Source organism: Lagopus muta, chromosome Z, assembly GCF_023343835.1.
Source record: "Lagopus muta isolate bLagMut1 chromosome Z, bLagMut1 primary, whole genome shotgun sequence".
Lineage (NCBI taxonomy): Eukaryota > Metazoa > Chordata > Aves > Galliformes > Phasianidae > Lagopus > Lagopus muta.
In genome coordinates this window covers 37,938,860-37,959,535 of record NC_064472.1, presented here as the reverse complement: position 1 = coordinate 37,959,535, position 20,676 = coordinate 37,938,860, and the positions used below count along the sequence as shown (strand labels likewise).

Sequence of the window (20,676 nt, the reverse complement as noted above, 5' to 3'; positions counted from 1 at the left end):
TTGAAGGTGGAGAAGAGACGGGGTCGGGGCAGCAGGAAGGCAGGACAGAGGGCAGAAACCAAAAAGAAGTCATGCTCTGGAAAATGCATGCAGCTGAACAAAGGAGATGCAAGCATTTATTAAACTGTTGATTTTAGAATACTGCATAACCCAGTCACCTGCACTGTTTGTCACCATCTTTGATTCTCAATTTGGTCACTCCTTCCAGATAGGCAATTTAACCAGTAACAAAATACTTCTGACAATCTAAATGACATTTTGAAAGGAACTAAGTTTGAGTAACATTTATGTGGAATAGAAATGACTCTTCATTAAAGGCCATGGGATTCTTTTATGCACTACAGTGGACAAACTTAAACGCCTATATTTTTATTTTTGTTGAGATTCTCGTGTATGTTTGCACATAAGTGTTCATTAAAAATTAATACATCTGTACTACATTCTTACTGGAAAAAAGGACATTTTGTAATATGTATGAGACACACCAGAGTCATCTCAAATAATCTGCAAAAAGCAACCCAGTAAACTACACAGTAACATAACTGAGTACCTTTCTCCACTTCCCAAATTGGTTTACAAAGAGAAATTGAAGTCTACTAAAAAATGGCAAAATTCACTCCTGACTGTATGGAGAAAGCATAAGGAAAAAAACAAAGGAAAGAGATAAAATTAACAGAGTAGAAAAATTGTGCTGTAGAAAACCAAATTATCATAACGTGCTGAGAGAAGGAGGGAGGTGTGGAAGGCTTCTGCATTGAATTTTATACATTCCGGATGCTGATTGTACCAGCACTCTTTGAGGCTTCTAATTCTCTTCTTAAAGCTTTCTGTTAGCACAAGAACTCAAAATAATTTATACCTTATGGTAAAGTTGAAAATGTGGGGGACATGTTATATTTTCCGAAGCGTGATCTTAACCACAGACACGCACATCTAGGATAACTCCTTCAACTTTAATGACTAAATTGTTCAAATACCCCTGAAGAACCAGCTGCAATTTTAGCAACAGGAGTTTGTGAACAAAATAAAGACAACCTTGCTAACAAGATGAAACATTGAAACAGAGCCTCTGTGAAGAGATATTAGAGTAAATTAAAGAATAAACAGATGGGAACGTACCAAATGCTTGCTTGCAAGAGGCATCAGAAGTGAAAGGTCACATACAAAAGAAGCATAAGGGATATATGAGAGGAAGAGGCAACTATAAGTACCAAAGAACAAAGATCGTAATGTGGCTGTCAATTGAAATATCACACCTACAATTAACACATATTAAAACAAACAAACAAAAAAAAAAAAAAAAAAAAAAAAAAACCAAACAGTGTTTTGTCAACTAGTGACAAAATTTATCTAAGGCAAATTATTATTTTGGCATGATTATAACCTGAGTTAATGGTCTTGGTATGTGTTTTTTTGTACAAACAAGTGGAGTAAGACAATCATTGTCATAGTACAGAATTCACTTTACAAATTATGGGAAAAAGTACAATAAAATATGTGTTTTGTAACCAACGACATGGTTATGCAACGTCTAAGTCAAGACGCAGAGTAAACTAAAAGGCTGCAATTGCAGGTCAGCATGCTCATCATTTTAGATTTTACAATAACGCAACAACCTGGATCTCTCCAGCACCACCAGCGGTGTAGGAAGTAGAAAATCTCACACAGATAGACATTCCAAACACTTGTTAGGAAAGGATATTTTGGAAGTACATATTGTATATGCCATTAATTTTGATGACTTTGAAAATGGGAACTTATGGAAGCCTTCATGTAACACTGTGTTGCTCCCTGTATTTTCTTACAAACTGCAGTGACCATTCATTCAGCAATACTATGACTAATACATCTGAAAAGTAAGCAGCATGGCACACATTCTGGCTCTACCTATTAAACTTCTGCTGCCTAGGTAAGAAATAGAAGTTCCAGTGGACAAGAAGAATTGAAAAAAGCAACTGTGAGATACTGTATTTGTTATTTAATATAAATCTGACTTTATTAGTCCCTTGCTTAGCACACAATATCCACAGCAAACATTTTTGGTATGCAACAGCACTCTTATCACCTGAAATCTTCCTTCTTCAGTTGCAGATCTGCTATGACTTTTATTTAGAGTAACAAGCTTAAATTCATATTTCTAGTGCAGACACATATTAATTATCCCCATTATAAGTTTCTGTAAACCGTTATATTTTCTCTTAATAACGATAAAGGTGCGACATTTCCTTGAGTAGGATACAAAAAAGTTTACACTAAAAGTGATACTGTAATGAAAATTCATTGTGACCCGGTCTATTCATTTACAAAAGAAAATAGTATTTGGTAACTAAGTAGCCCCTCCTGTGATTAACTGAGTTCTGGTGAACAGATTCCATAGGGCTTGAGCTTTAAAACAGTGATAATTAAGTCAATACTTCCTTTGAAAGAAGTTTGAATTTCAGCACAGGCTCAAGTTATAAGAAAACATAGAAAGAAACTCAATATTGATTTTCACAATCAAATGCAAATTATTTGTTCTGAACAGAGTCATAAGAATTAGTCCAGATTTCAGTTTCAGTGCCAAAAGTCATGGTAAAACAAATTCATATAAATTTTATTTTGGGAAAAAAAAAAAAAAAAGTCTGGAATTTTTGGGGTAAAAAAAAAAGAAAGCTGAAACTTGGCAAAAATTTTTCATCACTTGAGGTTTGAGGGTTTTTAAAACTTAATAGTAGCTTTCTTTTTATGATATATCCGTAGATTGGTGTGACAATTAATTTCATCAATCACCTCCCTGTCCTTTTTCATGTTATTTGCAAAATATTGCTGATATGCAACTAGTTCTTCTTGTTCAAGAGGAGTTAGAAGGTAGCTGCTCAGTTCTCTTCATGTCCGGTGCTTCTCCATTCATTATGATTTTGGCCGATTCTCTCTCACTTCTTCCAATTTAGCAAGGATCCACTGTGTGGAGGAAAAGAAAAAAAAATGAAAATGTATCCTTGGTAAAAGCCGTACGGAGCAGTTGAAAATGTGATTAGGATGACAGACCCTCTATTACCTGGTATATACTATCTATTATCTCTACTATCTGTTCTCTTCCTGAGTTTTAACGTTTTTCCGTTGCAGATGCTAAATCCTGATTTTAGCACATGAAAAAGATAACGTTGGCATGGTGGCACTGAAGCAGTGTCACTGAAGTGATCATAGAATCATAGAATCACCAAGGTGGGAAAAGACCTAAAAGATCACCCAGTCCAACCGTTCACCTATTCCCAATAGCTCCTACTAAACCATGTCCCTCAACACAACACCCAGCCTTTCCTTGAACACCCCCAGGCTCGGTGACTCCACCACCTCCCTGGGCAGTCCATTCCAGTGCCTGACCACCCTTTCTGAAAAGTAATACTTCCTCATGTCCAGCCTGAATCTCCCCTGCCGTAGCTTGAAGCCGTTCCCCCTGGTCCTATCACTAATGACACGAGAGAAGAGGCCGACCCCCAGCTCACTACAACCTCCCTTCAGGAAGTTACAGAGAGCAATGAGGTCCCCCCTGAGCCTCCTCTTCTCCAGGCTGAACAATCCCAGCTCCTTCAGCCTCTCCTCATATGGCCTGTGTTCCAGACCCCTCACCAGCTTCGTTGCCCTCCTTTGAACACGTTCCAGGGCCTCAATATCTTTCTTGCAGTGAGGGGCCCAAAACTGGACACAGTACTCAAGGTGCGGCCTCACCAGTGCTGAATATAGGGGAACAATCACCTCTCTGCTCCTGCTTGCAACACTGTTTCTGATGCAAGCCAGGATGCCATTGGCCTTCTTGGCCACCTGGGCACACTGTCGGCTCATATTCAGCCGAGCATCAATCAATACCCCCAGGTCCATTTCCTCTACGCAGTCCTCCAGCCACACCGCCCCAAGCCTGTAGCGTCGCCTGGGGTTGTTGTGGCCAAAGTGCAGGACCCGGCATTTGGCCTTGTTGAACCTCATCCCATTGGCTCCAGCCCAGCTCTCCAGCCTGTCCAGATCCCTCTGTAGGGCCTCGCTACCCCCAGGCAGATCCACACTTCCAGCCAATTTGGTGTCATCTGCGAATTTACTGAGGGTGCACTCGATCTCATACCCATTACTGAAAAAGACACCAGTTTCATTTTTACCATTACTAAAAGGCTTGCCTCAATTTCTTCTCTATTTATCAAGCATAAGTGTAGCATTTGTAGAAGTGACTATAGGCTCAATGGCACAGAAACAACTCTCAAAGACCTTTTTTTCTTTCTGTAAGTTATCCCGCAATACTGCAATAATTTTTGATGAATCTGTTAAGCATTCCTTCACTATGATAGAACCACTATTCATACCAAGTCATACTTGCAGTCCTGTTGCTTTCATGAAGTACATGGGCATTCCTAAAAAGGGCAAGCCTTTTTTTTTTTTAAAGTACGCTCAGCTTTTTCAGCTTCTTGTTCCTTAAGCTCCTTGCTTAAGACTTACAATACACATGATGCACAAGTTTAACTTTTTGGTATTCTTCCTGGCATAGCTGAGGCACAGTTGGGACTCCCCTCCCACACAGATTCCTGGTCTCAGTTCAGTGTGGGCTCCTCTGGGATCTTGACAGTATTTGGGATGCTTTTTGAGGAAGGGGCCAAATGATATGACTCAAATGTGGTTGTAAGCTACCATTGTGAAAACAAAGGCAACTTCAACTTGTTGAGAAGATGGAACTTTCACAATATGCTTCATATCCATATCCCACTGGTGTATACAGATGCAAAATTAATTTATTGCTTGTGAAAATAACAATTCACTCTGACAGAAATAAGAGAACTTGAGCAAACCTGCTACTATGGAGGTCTGGTAGCAGACCTGAACCACTCTTCTGCAGGGAAAGTTAACAATCACAAAATGAAGAGATCTTGTAGAACGTGTCCATTAATAACATGATGTATCAAGTAAACTCCTTTATTTTCAACAAGGATTCTTGCTCATTAGTCTTGGGGGAGTTCGCCAATAATACTCTATCAAAACTTATTGTTTTAGTTCATATTCTTGATTGTTTACTTTTGTTGGCAATACTGTTAAATCAGCTGCCTGGTAGACAGTAGTAATTCCTAAGATTTCAGTATAGAAAACTTTAGTGTTTGGATCAAGTATTTCTGATATTCAGTACTGAATAGGCTATTGCATACGGCTAATCTGTACAAGCTGTGTGGAAACAGAAAGCCATTTCGTGTAATTTGTGTTGAGTAGACTAAAGAATTCCCTGCGCATTCTGGAGCACTCTTGTTTGTACTGAAAAACTTTGGTTCACTCGCAAGCAAAAAGAAGCAATCGCATACCTCTTACCTCCATTCCCAGAGACTTTGTTTCTGCATCTACCAAGCAAACAATCAAGTAATTGAACTCATGTTCATCAGAGATAACAGGGAGATTATTCGTATTTTACAAATGATTTTGTCAGTGTAACAAGGAACACGTTCTTTTCTTGTCAACACTCAAGTTAGAGAACAGTCCTTGCACTTTCTAAGCCAAATGTAATAAGGGATGACTGTGACCATATTTTGATTTTACCTTAGCATCTTCTGGGCTTCTAAAGTTAATAATTTTTCCAAATTCTTTGGCATGGAACACAGACTTTACTCGTTCCTTTAAAAAGAAAAAAAAAAAAAAGGAATGATCAATTGTTTTCTTCAAAATCAGTAGGACAAGAAAGAATGGTTTTAAATTAAAAGAGAGAAAATAGATTACAAGTCAGCGGGAAGGTTTTCACATAGAAGGCAATGAGGTGCTGGAACAAGATGACCTGAGAATTGCTGCATGCCTCACCTCCTGAGGTGTTCAAGACCAGGCTGGACGCAGCCCTGGGCAGTCTGATCTAATTGGGAGGCTGGATCATTTTTGAGGTCCCTTCCAATTAAGCAATTGTGTGATTCAATGAAAATAGGTAAGAACTCCTCACCAGTTATTTAACACTAAGGCAGATATGGTTCAGACAGTACCATGTGCCTCTTATACGAATCTGAGTGTGTCACATCTTATGCACACACCCTAAAAATTTAATTTTCTGCATAAAGACATAGTAGATAGGAACTGTCCAGAGGTAACAAACTTCTCTATGTCATGGAGCCACCAAAGGTTTACCAGGGAAATAAGGGTTTTGCTTGTTTCAAAGAAAAGTATGAAATTTGGAAATGTTAGACAGACTGGCATATGTTATCTAGAATACACCTGAGACTCAAGGAACAATTTCAGCTGCAAACACCAAGTCAGCATTTTGCTTAAAAATAGCCTGAAAATCGTAATGTAAGGGTTGCCAACACCACGTTGAGACACCTTTGTCTAAGTACACCTCAACTTGGCGAGAGATCAGGAATTCAGTTTTACAAATAAGCACTAAAAGGAAACAAAACGCAATCAGGTTAACATACCTTTGCTTCAATGCGTAATCTCCTGCCATCAACAATGAATGGTTCTTTTGTAAATTCATCATAAGTGTATTGCCACTCACATGTCAACTGTCCAAATGTCCCTTTTGTCACAAATAAGACGCCACTAGGGAAAAAAAAAAAAAAAGAAACTCATTCATTAAAAATGAACATGAAAAATATCTGGAGTTATCAAGTTAACTCTAAATCTAGAGGCATCCTATATTTGTTCTGAAACATGTCATGTCTAATCAGATGTGACAACTACGCAGGATTGTTTCTGAAAGTCTGAATTTTGAATGCTCTCTCTTAAATGAGTTTCACAGCAAAAGCAAAACAATATTTCTAGCTGTATTTCTGCAAAAAGTTACAGACTTAATTTATGAAGGATACTTGATGCTTAACCATTAAACATACATTGCTGACCCTCTGTTCCTAGATTTTCCTTCATTATGCCAACATCTAAGAGAATCTCTTAGATTAATTCCACTGACCACAGCCTTATCAGATTTATTATCAATCTTGCTGAGCTACAGAAATCACAAAACCAACAGTCTTTTAGTCTCCTTAAATAGGAAGGTTATCATGACACTCAAATAACATACTCTCATGCTGACCAGTGCTGCTGTGAAAGTGATTAACAAAAAGCACACTAAGCATGCCTTCCCCAGTACTCTATCCATATACGTAATGACCCATGTCAAAGCAATGTTACTGATTAAGAATTATTAGGACATGCACATTTTTGATGATAGAGGTTTACTTCTTACTCACAGTCAAAACTGCTTACCTCTTTGTCACCATTAACAGATCTGTACTGTTGACCATAGCATGTGCAATATATCTGAGTTTTGCAAATCTTCCATTTTCAATTTTCTAAGAGACAAAATTTTATAGCGTGAGTATGCAAGTATAAACTGATGTGTTTATTATTTTTAAAATGTATTATGTCCCAGAAGAATAAGCTGTAACAGCATTACCACATACTTTTAAGTAAAAGGCTTCATTTATTACTCGGAATATGGCTCACGGATCTGTGACAGCTAAGAATTACACTATGCAGAATTATTTGGTCCTTAGAAATGCAAATATGCAAACAGAAATCAATCCTAGCAAGAAGTGGCAAGGAACAGTGTTATTGTTACATATTGTTAGCACTCCAAACTATCGCTCATACAATTCAAAGACAACGCAAGAGGAAGGTAGGTATAGTTAAGATATACCTAAGGAGACTCATTTTTTGATTTTTGTGAGGACTGAACTCCAAAACATTGGAGTCATTAACCCTGGGCTCAATCCATACTTGACTCTACAAAATCCTACTTGCCACACATACAATGAAACCCAAATATGCATTTGAGGTAACACTTATCACTTCCATCTATTCTTTCATTTCCCCCTGAACTTGCTTAATTTAAAAAACAAATAAATGAACAAAATAACCCCACAATGGCTGTGAATATTGTAGCTGAATATTCCTTACTAGGCAACAAATTTACAACACAGTGACAGCAGATTAGTGGCTTGGGTTTTGTTTTTTTAAACAGAGACTGCCATTTTAACAGAACTTGGCAAACAAAAGAGTTCTGACTTTCCAGGCAAGTACTGATCAGGTTATTGATCACATTAAGATCAGTGCATCTTGTCTGAGAGAAAGAACATCCTCAACTGCTCGTCTGCTTTCCATATGTTATATTGGATGTAAAAATAGATCAGTATAAACAAGTATAATTTAATAAACAGCCAACTGTAAGCACGCTGAAAACATAGGTTAGCTGTCACAATAGTTAAAATGCCAGAACACTTAACGATTATTCTTTACCAATGACAAATATTAAAGGCACTTAACTAAGGCTACACTAAGACTGGAAATCTGACAACACAGATAACTCCACTTGCCTAGTTTTCTAAAAATGATGCCTTCCCTCAAAGATGCCGAATCTTTCATTACTGAAATACAAGAACATTTGAATAACAGGTTCCCAAAATAGATCTTTCCAGAATGAACATGAACAGCGAATCAAAATTGAGATTATTTTCCTATCCCCATGCATGCTGGGCTGCAAAATCATGACTATTGATCATGATTTTGTGCCTCCCTTTTTTAGTCACTGCGCAAGTTCATTAGTGTTAGCATCAAGGTCAGGGAAAATACATAAAAATGAATGGCATAATAAATGTAGAATTAAGAGCTTAGTAAATGCGAAATTTATATTTTATTTTTTCTCTTCTAGAAAGATGTTTGAAAACTCTTTAGTGAGGCTATGTATGCCTAGTTTTGTCACCAAAGGATTCAAGTTTTTTCCTGCATCTTATATGATGTAGAAGCTTGGACCACTAAGTAATTAAAAAATTGTCTCACAAGGCAGTTCCTATGTTATTCCAGCAATGCAGAAAGAGAAAGGATAATTGAACTGAGGCAGTGGCATTTAAACTTGTAACAGTCGCAGCACGTATTCTGAATGTTGGCCAGCAAGTTCTCTTGCTGGTCTCTTGATCAGTATCTCTCTTCTACTAACAGCAGTTACAGAGGAGAAGCATTTAGAAATTTAGTCTCATCATGATGAAGAGGATCTCCAGTCTTTCTCTCGCATCAAAACAGGACTTCCTTAATTTTCATGTAGCATTGGAATAAGTCCTGACTTGGACTAATGAGAACCAAGTTACCTCTTTTTGACTTCTCACTACCTTGCTAGGCAATTTTTGACAAGTCATGTTGCTCCACTGTAACTCATTCAGTTTACTGATAATGTACTGAGAATTACGATTTATGTAAATGCAGTTCTTAAGCATCACAGAGGTTGAAATCCTACAAGGTCATTATACATACGTCCCAAAAATTCCATAGAAACTACTAAAATTCACAAAGCAGTGACTCTCAGCGCTGAAATATTGTTAGCATGTGGTGCACAAAGCTATTTAGATAGCTGAACTGAGATTAAACTACTACTTATTGTTAGCTGTAAGTCAAAGACCATAAATTCACAATATCTATGTTCCATAGTTTTGTAGACAGGAGATGTTAACTGGGAAATTAACACAGGACAAGTGTTGTGCAACTACAAAATATGCATCTATACCAATGCCCATGGTTGGTTACTTAGGGTAGTTCATTTTCTACCTTTTTTCTTTTTTTGCAGATCTCTTTTCATATTAGATGTGCACCCATCCATCATGAAATATACTATAGAAGGATAGACCAATCTACTGCTGATAATTCTCACAGAAAAAGCAGTACTATGCTCTGCCTGCCAAATAGCTGATAGAACTGAAGCATACAAGGGTATAAAATTTATCTCTCTAAAAATGTATAAATGAATTTTAATTTCACTGTACCTAGCTATTAATTATCTCGTACCAACTGTTTGATGATGCAAAACTACAAAACATTGGTTAATCCCTGTTCAATATCAGTTGCACTACTATAAGAATCAAAACCTGATTTTTAAAACAAAACTTCCATGCTTCAGTTTAAGAAATACTGAATACTATGAATGTTCTGATTCATGAGTCCACTTTGAAATTAAATGAAACAGTTGAAAAAAGGCACTCGAACAGCTGTAAAATGCACAGCAATAAAAGCATAAATGCACTCTTTAGAAAATTATTCTTACCTGCAATTCAGATAATTAGATATCTCTGCAATAAACTAGTAAGTAGTAAATTTGATCATCTGTGCAGGGGAATGCAAATATGCCCAGTGTCTACAAGTGGCATCTCTGAGTTCAGAAAGACTCTAAACCACAGTACATGCCTTTAATTCACTGGAAAAGAAGCACAGAGGCCTTCAATTATGTTAGAAATGAGAAGAAAAAAGAAAAAAGTAAGCAGGGGAACAAGATTTAAAATCTATGACACTTCTATTATAGCTCTGCAAAACGTAGTAGCAGTATGTGAGAAAAAAAGTTGCAATGTCTGACATCATTTTTGAACTGCTCAACTGAACAAAGTTTGTAAAAAGTTTGTAAAGCCTTTCTACTTAAAAAGTAGTTATGCATATGTTACCCAATCCTACTGATGTTCAGATCAACTTTATTTTTTACTAGGTTTTTAGATTGCCAGTCCCTCACTGTACCGAGTCCAGCCACAATTCCAGAGAAGGCAACAGGAATCCCAGGGAGAGGGAGGGCAGTTGCCTTAATACCCCATTCCCTTTCCCTTTTTTCTCCCAGCTTTCATTCCTGAGCACAGTGTATGATGTTGTGCAGTCTCTTTTTGATCAGTTTGGGTCAGCTGTCTTGGCTGCATTCCCTCACAGCCTCTTGTGTATTTCATGGTGGGACAACATGAGAAATCGATAAGACTTTGTCAAAGACTTTCTTTGACACTGCAAGTACAGGTCAGGAAGAACTAAAACATCAACACTTTTGATCACAAATCCAAAACATAGCATCTTGTGAACTACACAAGAATATAAAGATACAAATAATTCTACACAAAACACTTGAGTAGAGAAAAAAGCTTGGTTGTATTTTTGCTAGAGACTTCAATGTCAACTTCATCTTTCAGCTCGTCATAAACTGGCTTCTTCAGAAGTTGCAGAATTACCATTTTCAGAATGCTACCTTGATATGACTATATATCCAATATTCCCCATAGATACATTAGTTCTAAGCAGCACTTAGGTTATTTGTTAGATTTAGCTTAATTGTCTGAAGAAAGGAGAAAAGTTGTTAACCGAGACAACACAGAATAAAAGCATTCATTTCTCTGTGTGCAGAATTCTCTCCACATCCTTTATTAATGAGAATTAAAATTAATCTATTATCTTCTCATTCCAGCTGTCTGCTGTCTACAATGCCTCTCTACTGAAAAACAAGCAACAAAGCTGAGGCTTCTGTACAAGATCTATTACCTGTGAACTTTAAGATTCCACTGAGGCATGCTGAGCATTAACCCAGAGCTCAGTGTGCTTCTCTTACAAGAAATCTTTGGTCAAGGTTAACATTTTCCCCTAAGGCAGGATACAACAAATCAGGACAGTATCTTTCTTTTAGGAATGTTTCCTTCACAACAGAAATTTAATTTGTCTGTGTAAACAGAATATCTTAGCATTCTAATCAAAAAGTGACCAGGAGATTTCTTTTCATGCACTGAGCAGAGAAACCATACCAATCTATGAGTTCACTTTGATGACTGCATCCAAATGTTTTTCATGCTTTCTGCCAACACAACCCAAGTCCTTCAGTATGTAGCATCTGAAGCACTTGAATGGTTCACCTGGTAATCAGGGAAAAGGACTGCAGTTCTCTGCGTTTTCTGACAGCCAACAAGGTTGTATATACTTCGCTTAGGACACTTCAATTTCCGCCGTATGTACTGCATATATATATATATGCATATATATATATATATATATATGTATATGAAGCGTACACATAGTTTTATTTTAGCTTGTGATTGAAGCATAAGCCACACAAGCTTCCATGTTATTTGTAAAGAACTAGTATTAGCTTCAGTCTCAAGCAGCTTGTAAGTATATACTTATATTTAAGTATAACTCATCTGACTAGGGATGGGTAATGATTACATGATTATATTTAAGCTTTGTATGCACAGGTGGGTAAAGTTTCTCTTTAGATTAAAAGGTTTTCCTAGAAAGGAAGTAAATGACAGGTCTTACTCAACTATGGGATTGCATGATGGCAGATGCCTGGGAAGGTTCAGGACAATGCAGGGAAAAAATAAGTTATTTTCAACCTCGGGAAGTATTTCTGCCTATAAGTTTAAGAAATAAAATCTCAGTTTTAGGGTACCAATCTACTAGAGGAAATGGAAATTTTTATTTGATGCAAACTTAAGGCCAATGGACATGACGGAAAGAGAATAAAGGAGTATGACGCTTTCTTCTACCCCTTGACTGTTCTTTTTTGGCAGATTGGGCTTTGAATGCTAAGATGTGTTTGGAGTCTTCAATAACAGTACTGGAATTCAGATTCACAGAATTACAAACTGGCTGTGGTCGGTCCAAATCCTCCTGCTCAAACAGGGCCAGGTGGCTCTTGGAAATCTCCAAGAAAGGAGAAATGTGCAAATACTCCACCCCCACCCAAGGACATGAGTTCAGAACAGAGGGAAATGTAATTCTAATATAATAAGTGATACCGTTTGCTGTGTTATGTATTTTCCCTATATATATATATGTATATAATATATATATATATGTATGTGTATACACACATTGCTTAAGACAGAAAAAAACTTCCACAAAACACTTGCTTTCATTTAAATAAAGTTTTTGTAGTTATTTCAAAAATACAACTAAACTCTATGAAGGAAACAAAATAATTAAAAGTATATAATCATGATTTACTAGTTTTTTTTGTTTGTTTGTTTGTTTTTTGAGTAGCATTCTAAATTTTGCAATTCACACTAAGTTTAATTTTCACATTCTGTAATGATTTATTTGTAGTAGTCTGTATTTAGAAAAGCTAAAATGGTCAACTTGAGATGGGAAGTGCATAATCTCTAAAAACCAAGTTCTTTTTTGGGAGGGATGTTTCTTCTGTCAGAAATGTTAATTTTATGGTGTTCTGAAATGCAGAAAAATGTTTTGTTATAAAACTGACATGTGCTATTTTGTTAGACAGATCACTAATGAAGACATAATTTTACAGGATATAAGAAGAAAGAGCTCTAAAAATCTGAGAAGGAAGAAGGAAACTTTAGATAATGTATTTAAGTTACTGAACTCCAGTAAAGTTACTAAAAGGCATCAGTAACCATTCCAGAAATTTGAGCCTAGAAATGTCCTCAACTTTTTGCCATGACATGGTTTTTTTCAAGACTGAAGATAATTTCCAACATTCTTCAAGCATTTATATTTCTGATATCCACTGATACCTAAAAAATTCCCAAACTTTCCGACAGTGTTTCAGTCAGTAACACAGTCTTTAATCTATTTCTTCATAACTTTGTGATGCTACTATTACAACCAAATAGATATACAATATAAATAGTGATCTTAAGCATCAGTAGCTTAAAATAAAAAAAGCTCTCAAGTAGAGTTTTGCCTCCTTGGATCAAGGAGATTACAGGTAAATGTGTTTCTTGGCCCACTGCACAAGAATCAGCAGCCTTTAAAGGCACAGAGACAGAATAAACACACTTAAAAGGTTTTAATAATTCTTTCCTCAGAATTTTGACAACTGAAAGACGACAGTGAAACACAAGACAACATTGAATAAATTTGAAATCATCATAGAAGTTCTTTTGCTTGAGAGCAGTTTTAATTCTTCAGATTTAGCTGAAGAGTTCTTTCTTGTTATGGTAATTACAGTTACAGAAATATCTTTTGCAAGGCACCTTTAAAATTCAACACAAAAATATAATTTTGAACAAATGAACAAATCACATACAAAAAAAAAGAAAAAAAAAAACCAAAACAAAGGACAAGCCTTCCAGTGAATTCAAAATAAAACAATTCTAGAGAAACAAGTAATGCTGTTCTTTAAATTTTACAATGCAAAGTTGTTCGGTGTTCTTATTTAGTGCTCTTCTATCTAGCTAAATAATATTCAAAAGCATCTACTTTCTTCTTATTTATGCTTTTATGCACAAAGCCTTATAAAATACAGGCATTTTCTGAAGCTATCACTGATTTTACATAGGGGTTTTCACTTTTTATTAGTGTTGCTATGAAAGGAACATAGACATTAAATTTATAACCAAATCACTTAAGGTTACAGTTTAAAACAACTAATCAAACCTTTATATTTCATACATCTCAGGATTCCACATGACACATAACTTAAGCACTTAAGAGTTATGGTAAAACAGATGATGAATAGAAGTATAAAAGCATAAGTTAAATGTCACTTTCAAAGTAGATGCATTTTGTTTTTAAATACTTTTGTGGCTACTGTTTAGTCATAATCTAGTTTCCGGAAACATAAACTGTGATGCTGGAACAGAGCAGATGAATCCGTTTTAGAATAGTTTAGATGTGTTTATTGTTCAGAAGGAAAGCAGACAAAATAGTTTTGAAATATGAAATAAATAGAATTTTAACCAAACAGTATTATAATACTGACTATACAATACTGACTGTACAACTCAATGAAGTATTACTAAGCATATTTATGATCCTCTACCAAGTTGTAAATAAGAACACAAAAATATTAAATACATATTGTAGAAACACGTGGAAATAAAAGCTAAGTAGTGATATTACCACATAATTATAACTTTCAGCATGATTTTCACCTAATATCTGGTTATATATAACAATAAAAATTTCTAGACATAGATTTTTTAATATATATTTATATATGCAATTTGCGTAGCACTCATCATCATACACTTTATTTAAGTTTCCTCCTGTCCCCCCACTTTTTTTCTTTCCCCCTCACAGTTTTAGAAGGAAGTTAGTATCAGTCAACCCTGATTGCTCAGTGGGAATTGTAGCAACAACATTTAATACTGAATGATCAAAAGAATAAGACAAAGGCCACTTGTATCTATTACAGTACATATTATCCTAACTGTCATCATCATCATCACTGCTATTGTGAGTCTTAGTCCATTCCCTGTAGGCCTGTCTTTTCTGAAAGCATGACAAGAGAAGAAGAAAGCAGTATTAGTTTAGATTGATTTGTTTGGCTGGAATTTTTTTTTAATTTAAGCAAAATAATAAGACAGTAATTCTGAAGTGACAGTAAATGGCAAAGTACAAGCATGTTGAATTGCCTCATATATTCTATTCATTTCGGTCAGCATTTACAATCACTAAAAGGAGTTTTATTCGGATCTAACATGATATTATGTTGAAAAAGTACTGCACATTAAGTGCACTACCAATGCAGATCTATATGCAAAAAATAAATAAAAGGGATGGGGTTACTACTCTTTTTTCCTCATAACAAGATATTATGCTATCGAAAATGTTGCATACAGGGTGGTTTGTAACACGGTCTCATGCAGGAAAGAGGCACATCTCTCGAATAAAAAAATGTTAAGAATCAAAAATCCTGGTTGAAGAGAAATAGGATAAAGGATTGAATACATATTCTATGCCACAAAATCGTCAGTAGTAAATTATAACATGAAACACTGAAATTTTTAAATTTTAGTTAATTTCAATGGTGGCTGCCATCACAAAATTTGATGAGCTTATTAGTTAAGCACTTATAAGATGGGTAATAAAGGTAGTACTAAGGTACTCGAGAATACAACAGAGAAAAACTGGCATTACATATGACATTGCAGAATTTCTTGAAAGTTCCTTAAAAAAGGAAAAACCAAATGCTAACATGTAAAAAAGATTAAGAAAAAGTAAAAATAATGAGATGTCTTTACAAATATTTCTGTGTTAGAGCTGAATCTGTTAGCCTGTTAGCATTTGTTTTAATGATAAACTTTTAAACAGAAAATCAGATGTTTTTTGAAGTCCCTTCTCTTGACAGAAAGAAGAGGAACATTAACAACCTTACACTGTTCATTAGTGGTAGCTTCCAGCTACACTATACTTAAGGTATTGCTTTTACACGCTGCTTTCAGTTACTTCTCAAAATCTAAAAAGCCCTGAAGTCAACTCAATTCTTATCTAAATCTCCCTAGAGATTATTCTTGTACGACTGCACCAAAATTTGCACAGTGAGAATCCTTCAGTTATTTAAAAATAAATGTATTGAAAAAATCTATTTATATATTAGATATAAATTATATTATTAAAAATAAATATAAACTGGAGATGCTTACATCTCCAGTTTCCATTAGTGCAGTTTCTGAATACTTCCTTATCACTTACATGCAAGTATTTTTACAATGCGATTTTATTTATAACAGAGGAAAAAAACATAAACTTTGTATGCTGCATAATAATGGAAATTATTTTCACTTTTACATCTAGGTCAAATTTGCTTCAGTGGTATCTGAATGAAAGAATAACTTCTTAAACCATTGCTCAGCATGTTCTTCATGCAAATAGTATTCCACTTCAAAAGTGTTTACATTCTTTTAATGGCTGTAAAGTGACATAAATGCAGCTATTTCAAGTACATTTATTAAGTATATTTAATATGTTATTTTATATAAAACTGTGATGAAAAAGTCACCATTTAGAATTTGTATAACAAAGTGACAGAAAAATATATTTTATCCCCGCTATTTATCAAAAATAAAAGTTTAGGACAGCTTATTTAGTTATACGTACAAAATATTTTCTTCTTTTAAAGTATTCCATGTCTTTCACAAACCTCTACAGATACAGTGGCATAAGTTATGATGTCTTTTTCAAAACTTACATCATGGAAATTAAGTCACCACAATAGTCATAAATCTATGAAATTATATGGAACTTCCTTAACTACCGAATTATTGGGAAAGAGGGTGACAGGATTTTTTTTTTTTTTTTCCTAAGGCTGCTTCTAAAAACCACTTAGTTTAACATATTAACAGTTAAATTTTATGCCATTTCTTCACCTGTAACATTTGACTTCCGGTTCCATCTCTTAATCTGTAAGGTCTAATAACACCATCTTCACCAAAGAAGCGAGGTGGGCGTAGGCTTACCACATCTTCTGATGAATCTGCAACTCTGACAATAAATCAGCAAATTTAAGTTACATATCAGTATAGGTACTTAGCTATAATATTTAACCAAAGCGTCTATTTTATATTCAAAATATTGTAAATTCATGTACAACAGCTGTTGTTGTCTGTATAGACATTTGACGCATAAACAGAAAATAACCACTCTGTGAAATAATTAAAAGGTTTCTAATTAATACAATCTACTTCAGAGAATGACTTCTAGAACATGAGATAACTCAAAGCAGAACACAACTGGAATAATTCATAGAAGAAGAGAACAGTTGAGGTTGGAAGGGAACTGTGGAAGTTATGTAGCCCACTCCCCTTCTCAAGAAGGGACACACAGAGCAGGATGCCCAGGACCACAGCCAGGCAAGCCTTTGGAGATCACGAAGAATGGAGACTCCACAACATCTCTGATCAATCTATGCCAATACTTCATCTCCCACACAAAGAAGTATCTCCTGATGTCAGACAAAATTGTTTTCTAGTTTGTGCCCATTGCCTTTGGTCCTGTCACTGGACACCACTGAACAGAGCTAGGTTCTGTCTTCTTGGTACTCTCCCTTCAGGTATTTACAGATATTGATAAGATCATCCCACTAGTCCTTCTGTTCTTCAGGCTGAACAATCCTAGCTCCATCAGTCTTTCCTCAGAGGAGAAATTCTGCAGTTCCTTCATCATCTCTGTGGTCCTTCGCTGGATTTTCTCCGTGAGTCACTTATAGCAAGTAGCGAAGATGACACAGCACTTCAGGTATGGTCTTCTCAGTTGAGGGAAAATCACGTCCTTTGACCTGCTGGCAAATACTCTTCTTAATGCAGCTCAGTATGCCGTTAGCCTATTTTGCTGCAAGGGCACCTTGATGGCTCGCATTCAGTTTGGTATCCACTTGGACTCCATTGGGCATTTACTGCAAAGCTGCTTCCCATCTGAGTGGTCTAGCATGTACTGGTGCCTGAGACTCTTCCGCTCAAGTTGCAAGAGTTTCCACTTCCTGAACTTCAGGAGGTTCCTATCAGCCAACTTCTCCAGCCTACCGAGGGCCCTCTGGATGGTAGCACGACTCTCTGATCAATCAGACACACATCTCGATTTTGTGTTATCCAAATGTACCGAGTGCACTCAGTCTCACCATGCAGATCATTAATGAAGACATGAAATGTGATTGCACCCTGTATGACCCCCAGGGTACCTTTATTCATTGCTGGCCTCCAACTAGACTGTATCACTCACCACTACCATCTGGGTCATTCAGCATAGTTTCTTCCCACCTTAATGCCTGAGTATCCAACCCATAATGCAAAAGCTTCTTGGTGGGCAGTGGTGCCAAAGGCCTTAGTTAAGTCAAGGAAGATAATGCTCTGCTCTCATTGATTAGCCTAGTGCTTTCATCACAGAAGATAATCAGTTTGGTTATGTATGATTTTCTCTTCATGAACCCACACAGATTATTTTTGGAAATTTGCTTATCTCTCATAAGTCTGGAAATTGTTTCCAGTATGACTCCATCACCTTCGTAGGAGATGAGGTAAGATTGACTGACCTCACCACAGTTCGCCTGGTACTTCTTCACACCTTTTTTGAAAACAGGAGTGATATTTGTTTTCCTCCATTCTTCAGACTTGTCTTAATCATCAAAATAGATGAAAGATTATCTAGAAATGCCTATGACAGTATCTGCCAGCTCCCTTAGCACTTGTGGGTGCATCCCACCAGGGCCCATAGGCTCATATATGTTCTGTTTGTTTTAAGTATTCCCTGATATGTTCCTCTTCCACTGAGATTCTTTCTTGCTCCAGTATTTGCCCTGGTCTGTGCAAAGTGGAATTCCTGAAGGCCACTCTTGCTGCTAAAAACTGAGACAAAGAAGGTGTTTTGTTCATCAGTTTTTCACTGTCTTATAATCAGGTCTCTTTCTTCATTCAACATTTTGTCCACTTTTTCCCTCATCTTCCTTTTGCTGCATACATATTTATAGAAGTCTTTTTTTTTTTTTTTTTTAAATACCCAGATTCAACACCATTTGGGCTTTAGTTTTCCCTAGATTTCATCCTGGATGCTTGGACAAGGCGTCTGTACTCCTTTATACACGATTTACGTGTTTTTGCTTCCACCCACTATATACTTCCTTTTCTTGTGTGCAAGTAATATCAGGAGCAACTTTTTCATCTCTGTAGACTTCTGTCATTTTGCCTGACAGATTAACAATATAATTACTTAATTAATGTCTGAGTATTCTATTTAAAAACTTGATGATTAAAGACAACCAAGCTTCTTGTGTTTTCTTTGCATTTCTCTACAAAGAAAGTCAAAGGGTAAAATACACAAGATACAGACAAATTTATGGTAGCAAAAATTAACAACTGTTATCAGCAGGATTTATGAAAAGCCCTCTCAAAACACATTCTCCAACTTACTTACAAATTGTAAATATGTTATCATAAGCCCATTTACAATAAAGTTGAAAGGTGGGCCCTTGGAAACCTAGTACCGTCCAACAAAAAGTGCATAGTTTTTCACTTGGGTTGAAGTAATCCCAGATATGTTGACAAACTAGGAGAAGTCCTTGTGAGTAGCCCTGCTGAGAAGGACTTATGAGTTCTGGCAGATGACAAACTCATCCTGGGTTCCATCAGAAGAGGGGTGACCACGAGGGTGAAGGAAGTGATTATCCCCCTCTACTCTGCTGTTGTGAGACCCCAGACCCCAGCTGGTGTAGTGAGACCAAGTCTGGGGCTTCCATCACAGAAAAGATGTAGACCTTTTGCAGAGGGATCAGAGGAGGGCCACAGATGTGATCCAGAGCTTGGAACACCACTCCTATGAAGGCTTAAGGAATTGGGCTTGTTCAATTTGGAAAAGATAATGCTGTGGTGAGACCTCATTGTGGCCTTCCAGTACTTAAAGGGAGTTTATAGACATGAGAGAAATCAAATGTTTATATGGGCTGAAAGTGACAGGACAAGGGCAAATAGTTTTAAACTAAAGAAAGGGAGATTTACATTAGATGTCATTTTTTTTTTTTACTGAGCGGTTCGTGAGGTTCTGGAACAGGTTGCTCAGAGGTGTTGTGGATTCCCCACCCCTAGAGGTGTTTAAGGCCAGGTTGGATGGGGCCCCAGGCAATCTGATCTAATACTTGATCTAGTAGCAGGCAACCCTCTCTCTGGCAGGGGTGTTGAAACTTGATGATCCTTGAGGTCTCTTCCAAACCAAGCCATTCTCTGATTCTATGATTAAGGCTAATTGTAAGGGAATGAGATTATCACATTATTCAGCATGCAATTCTGTCAGGGTTCTCAACTGTATCCTGGACTGCATCAAAAAAGGGGTGGCCAGCAGGTTGAAGAATGTGACTGTACCCCTTTAGTCTGCCCTTGTAAGGCCCCATCTTCAGTACTACGTTCAGGTCTGGTGCTCCCATAAGAATAAACACATGGAGCCATTGGAAAAGGTCCAGAAGAAGCAATGAAGGTGATCAGAGGGCTGGAGCACATGTCCTACCTACAAAAAGAGTCTGAGGAAGCTGTGCTCGTTCAGCTGGGAGATGAGGAGGCTCTGGTGAGACTGGCTTTTCAGTACTACAGCCTTAAACTGCAGTTGAGAAGATATTAAGTAAGGAATGAAGGTGGTGATGCATGGGAACAGGTTGCCCAGAGAAGCTGTTGATACCCTTTATCCATGGATAGCATAGATTTTTCATCTGCATTAATATTCAAGATTTTAAAGAAACACTAACAT

General features: G+C 36.6%; 1 protein-coding gene across 4 annotated transcripts in view; it reads right to left on the bottom strand.

The window, feature by feature from the left end:
- VPS13A (vacuolar protein sorting 13 homolog A) overlaps window positions 1-20,676 on the bottom strand; it is a 98,611-nt gene continuing 77,935 nt past the window's right edge. For 2 of the 4 annotated variants that reach the window (XM_048931078.1, XM_048931077.1), the window contains 5 exons: window positions 16,821-16,935; window positions 7,189-7,274; window positions 6,402-6,525; window positions 5,545-5,619; window positions 1-2,940 (listed from right to left, as the gene is read on the bottom strand). In XM_048931078.1, the coding sequence (XP_048787035.1) occupies window positions 2,890-2,940; window positions 5,545-5,619; window positions 6,402-6,525; window positions 7,189-7,274; window positions 16,821-16,935 (451 nt within the window). In that variant the 3' untranslated portion in view covers window positions 1-2,889. The other 2 variants (XM_048931080.1, XM_048931079.1) reach the window with 1 other exon arrangement.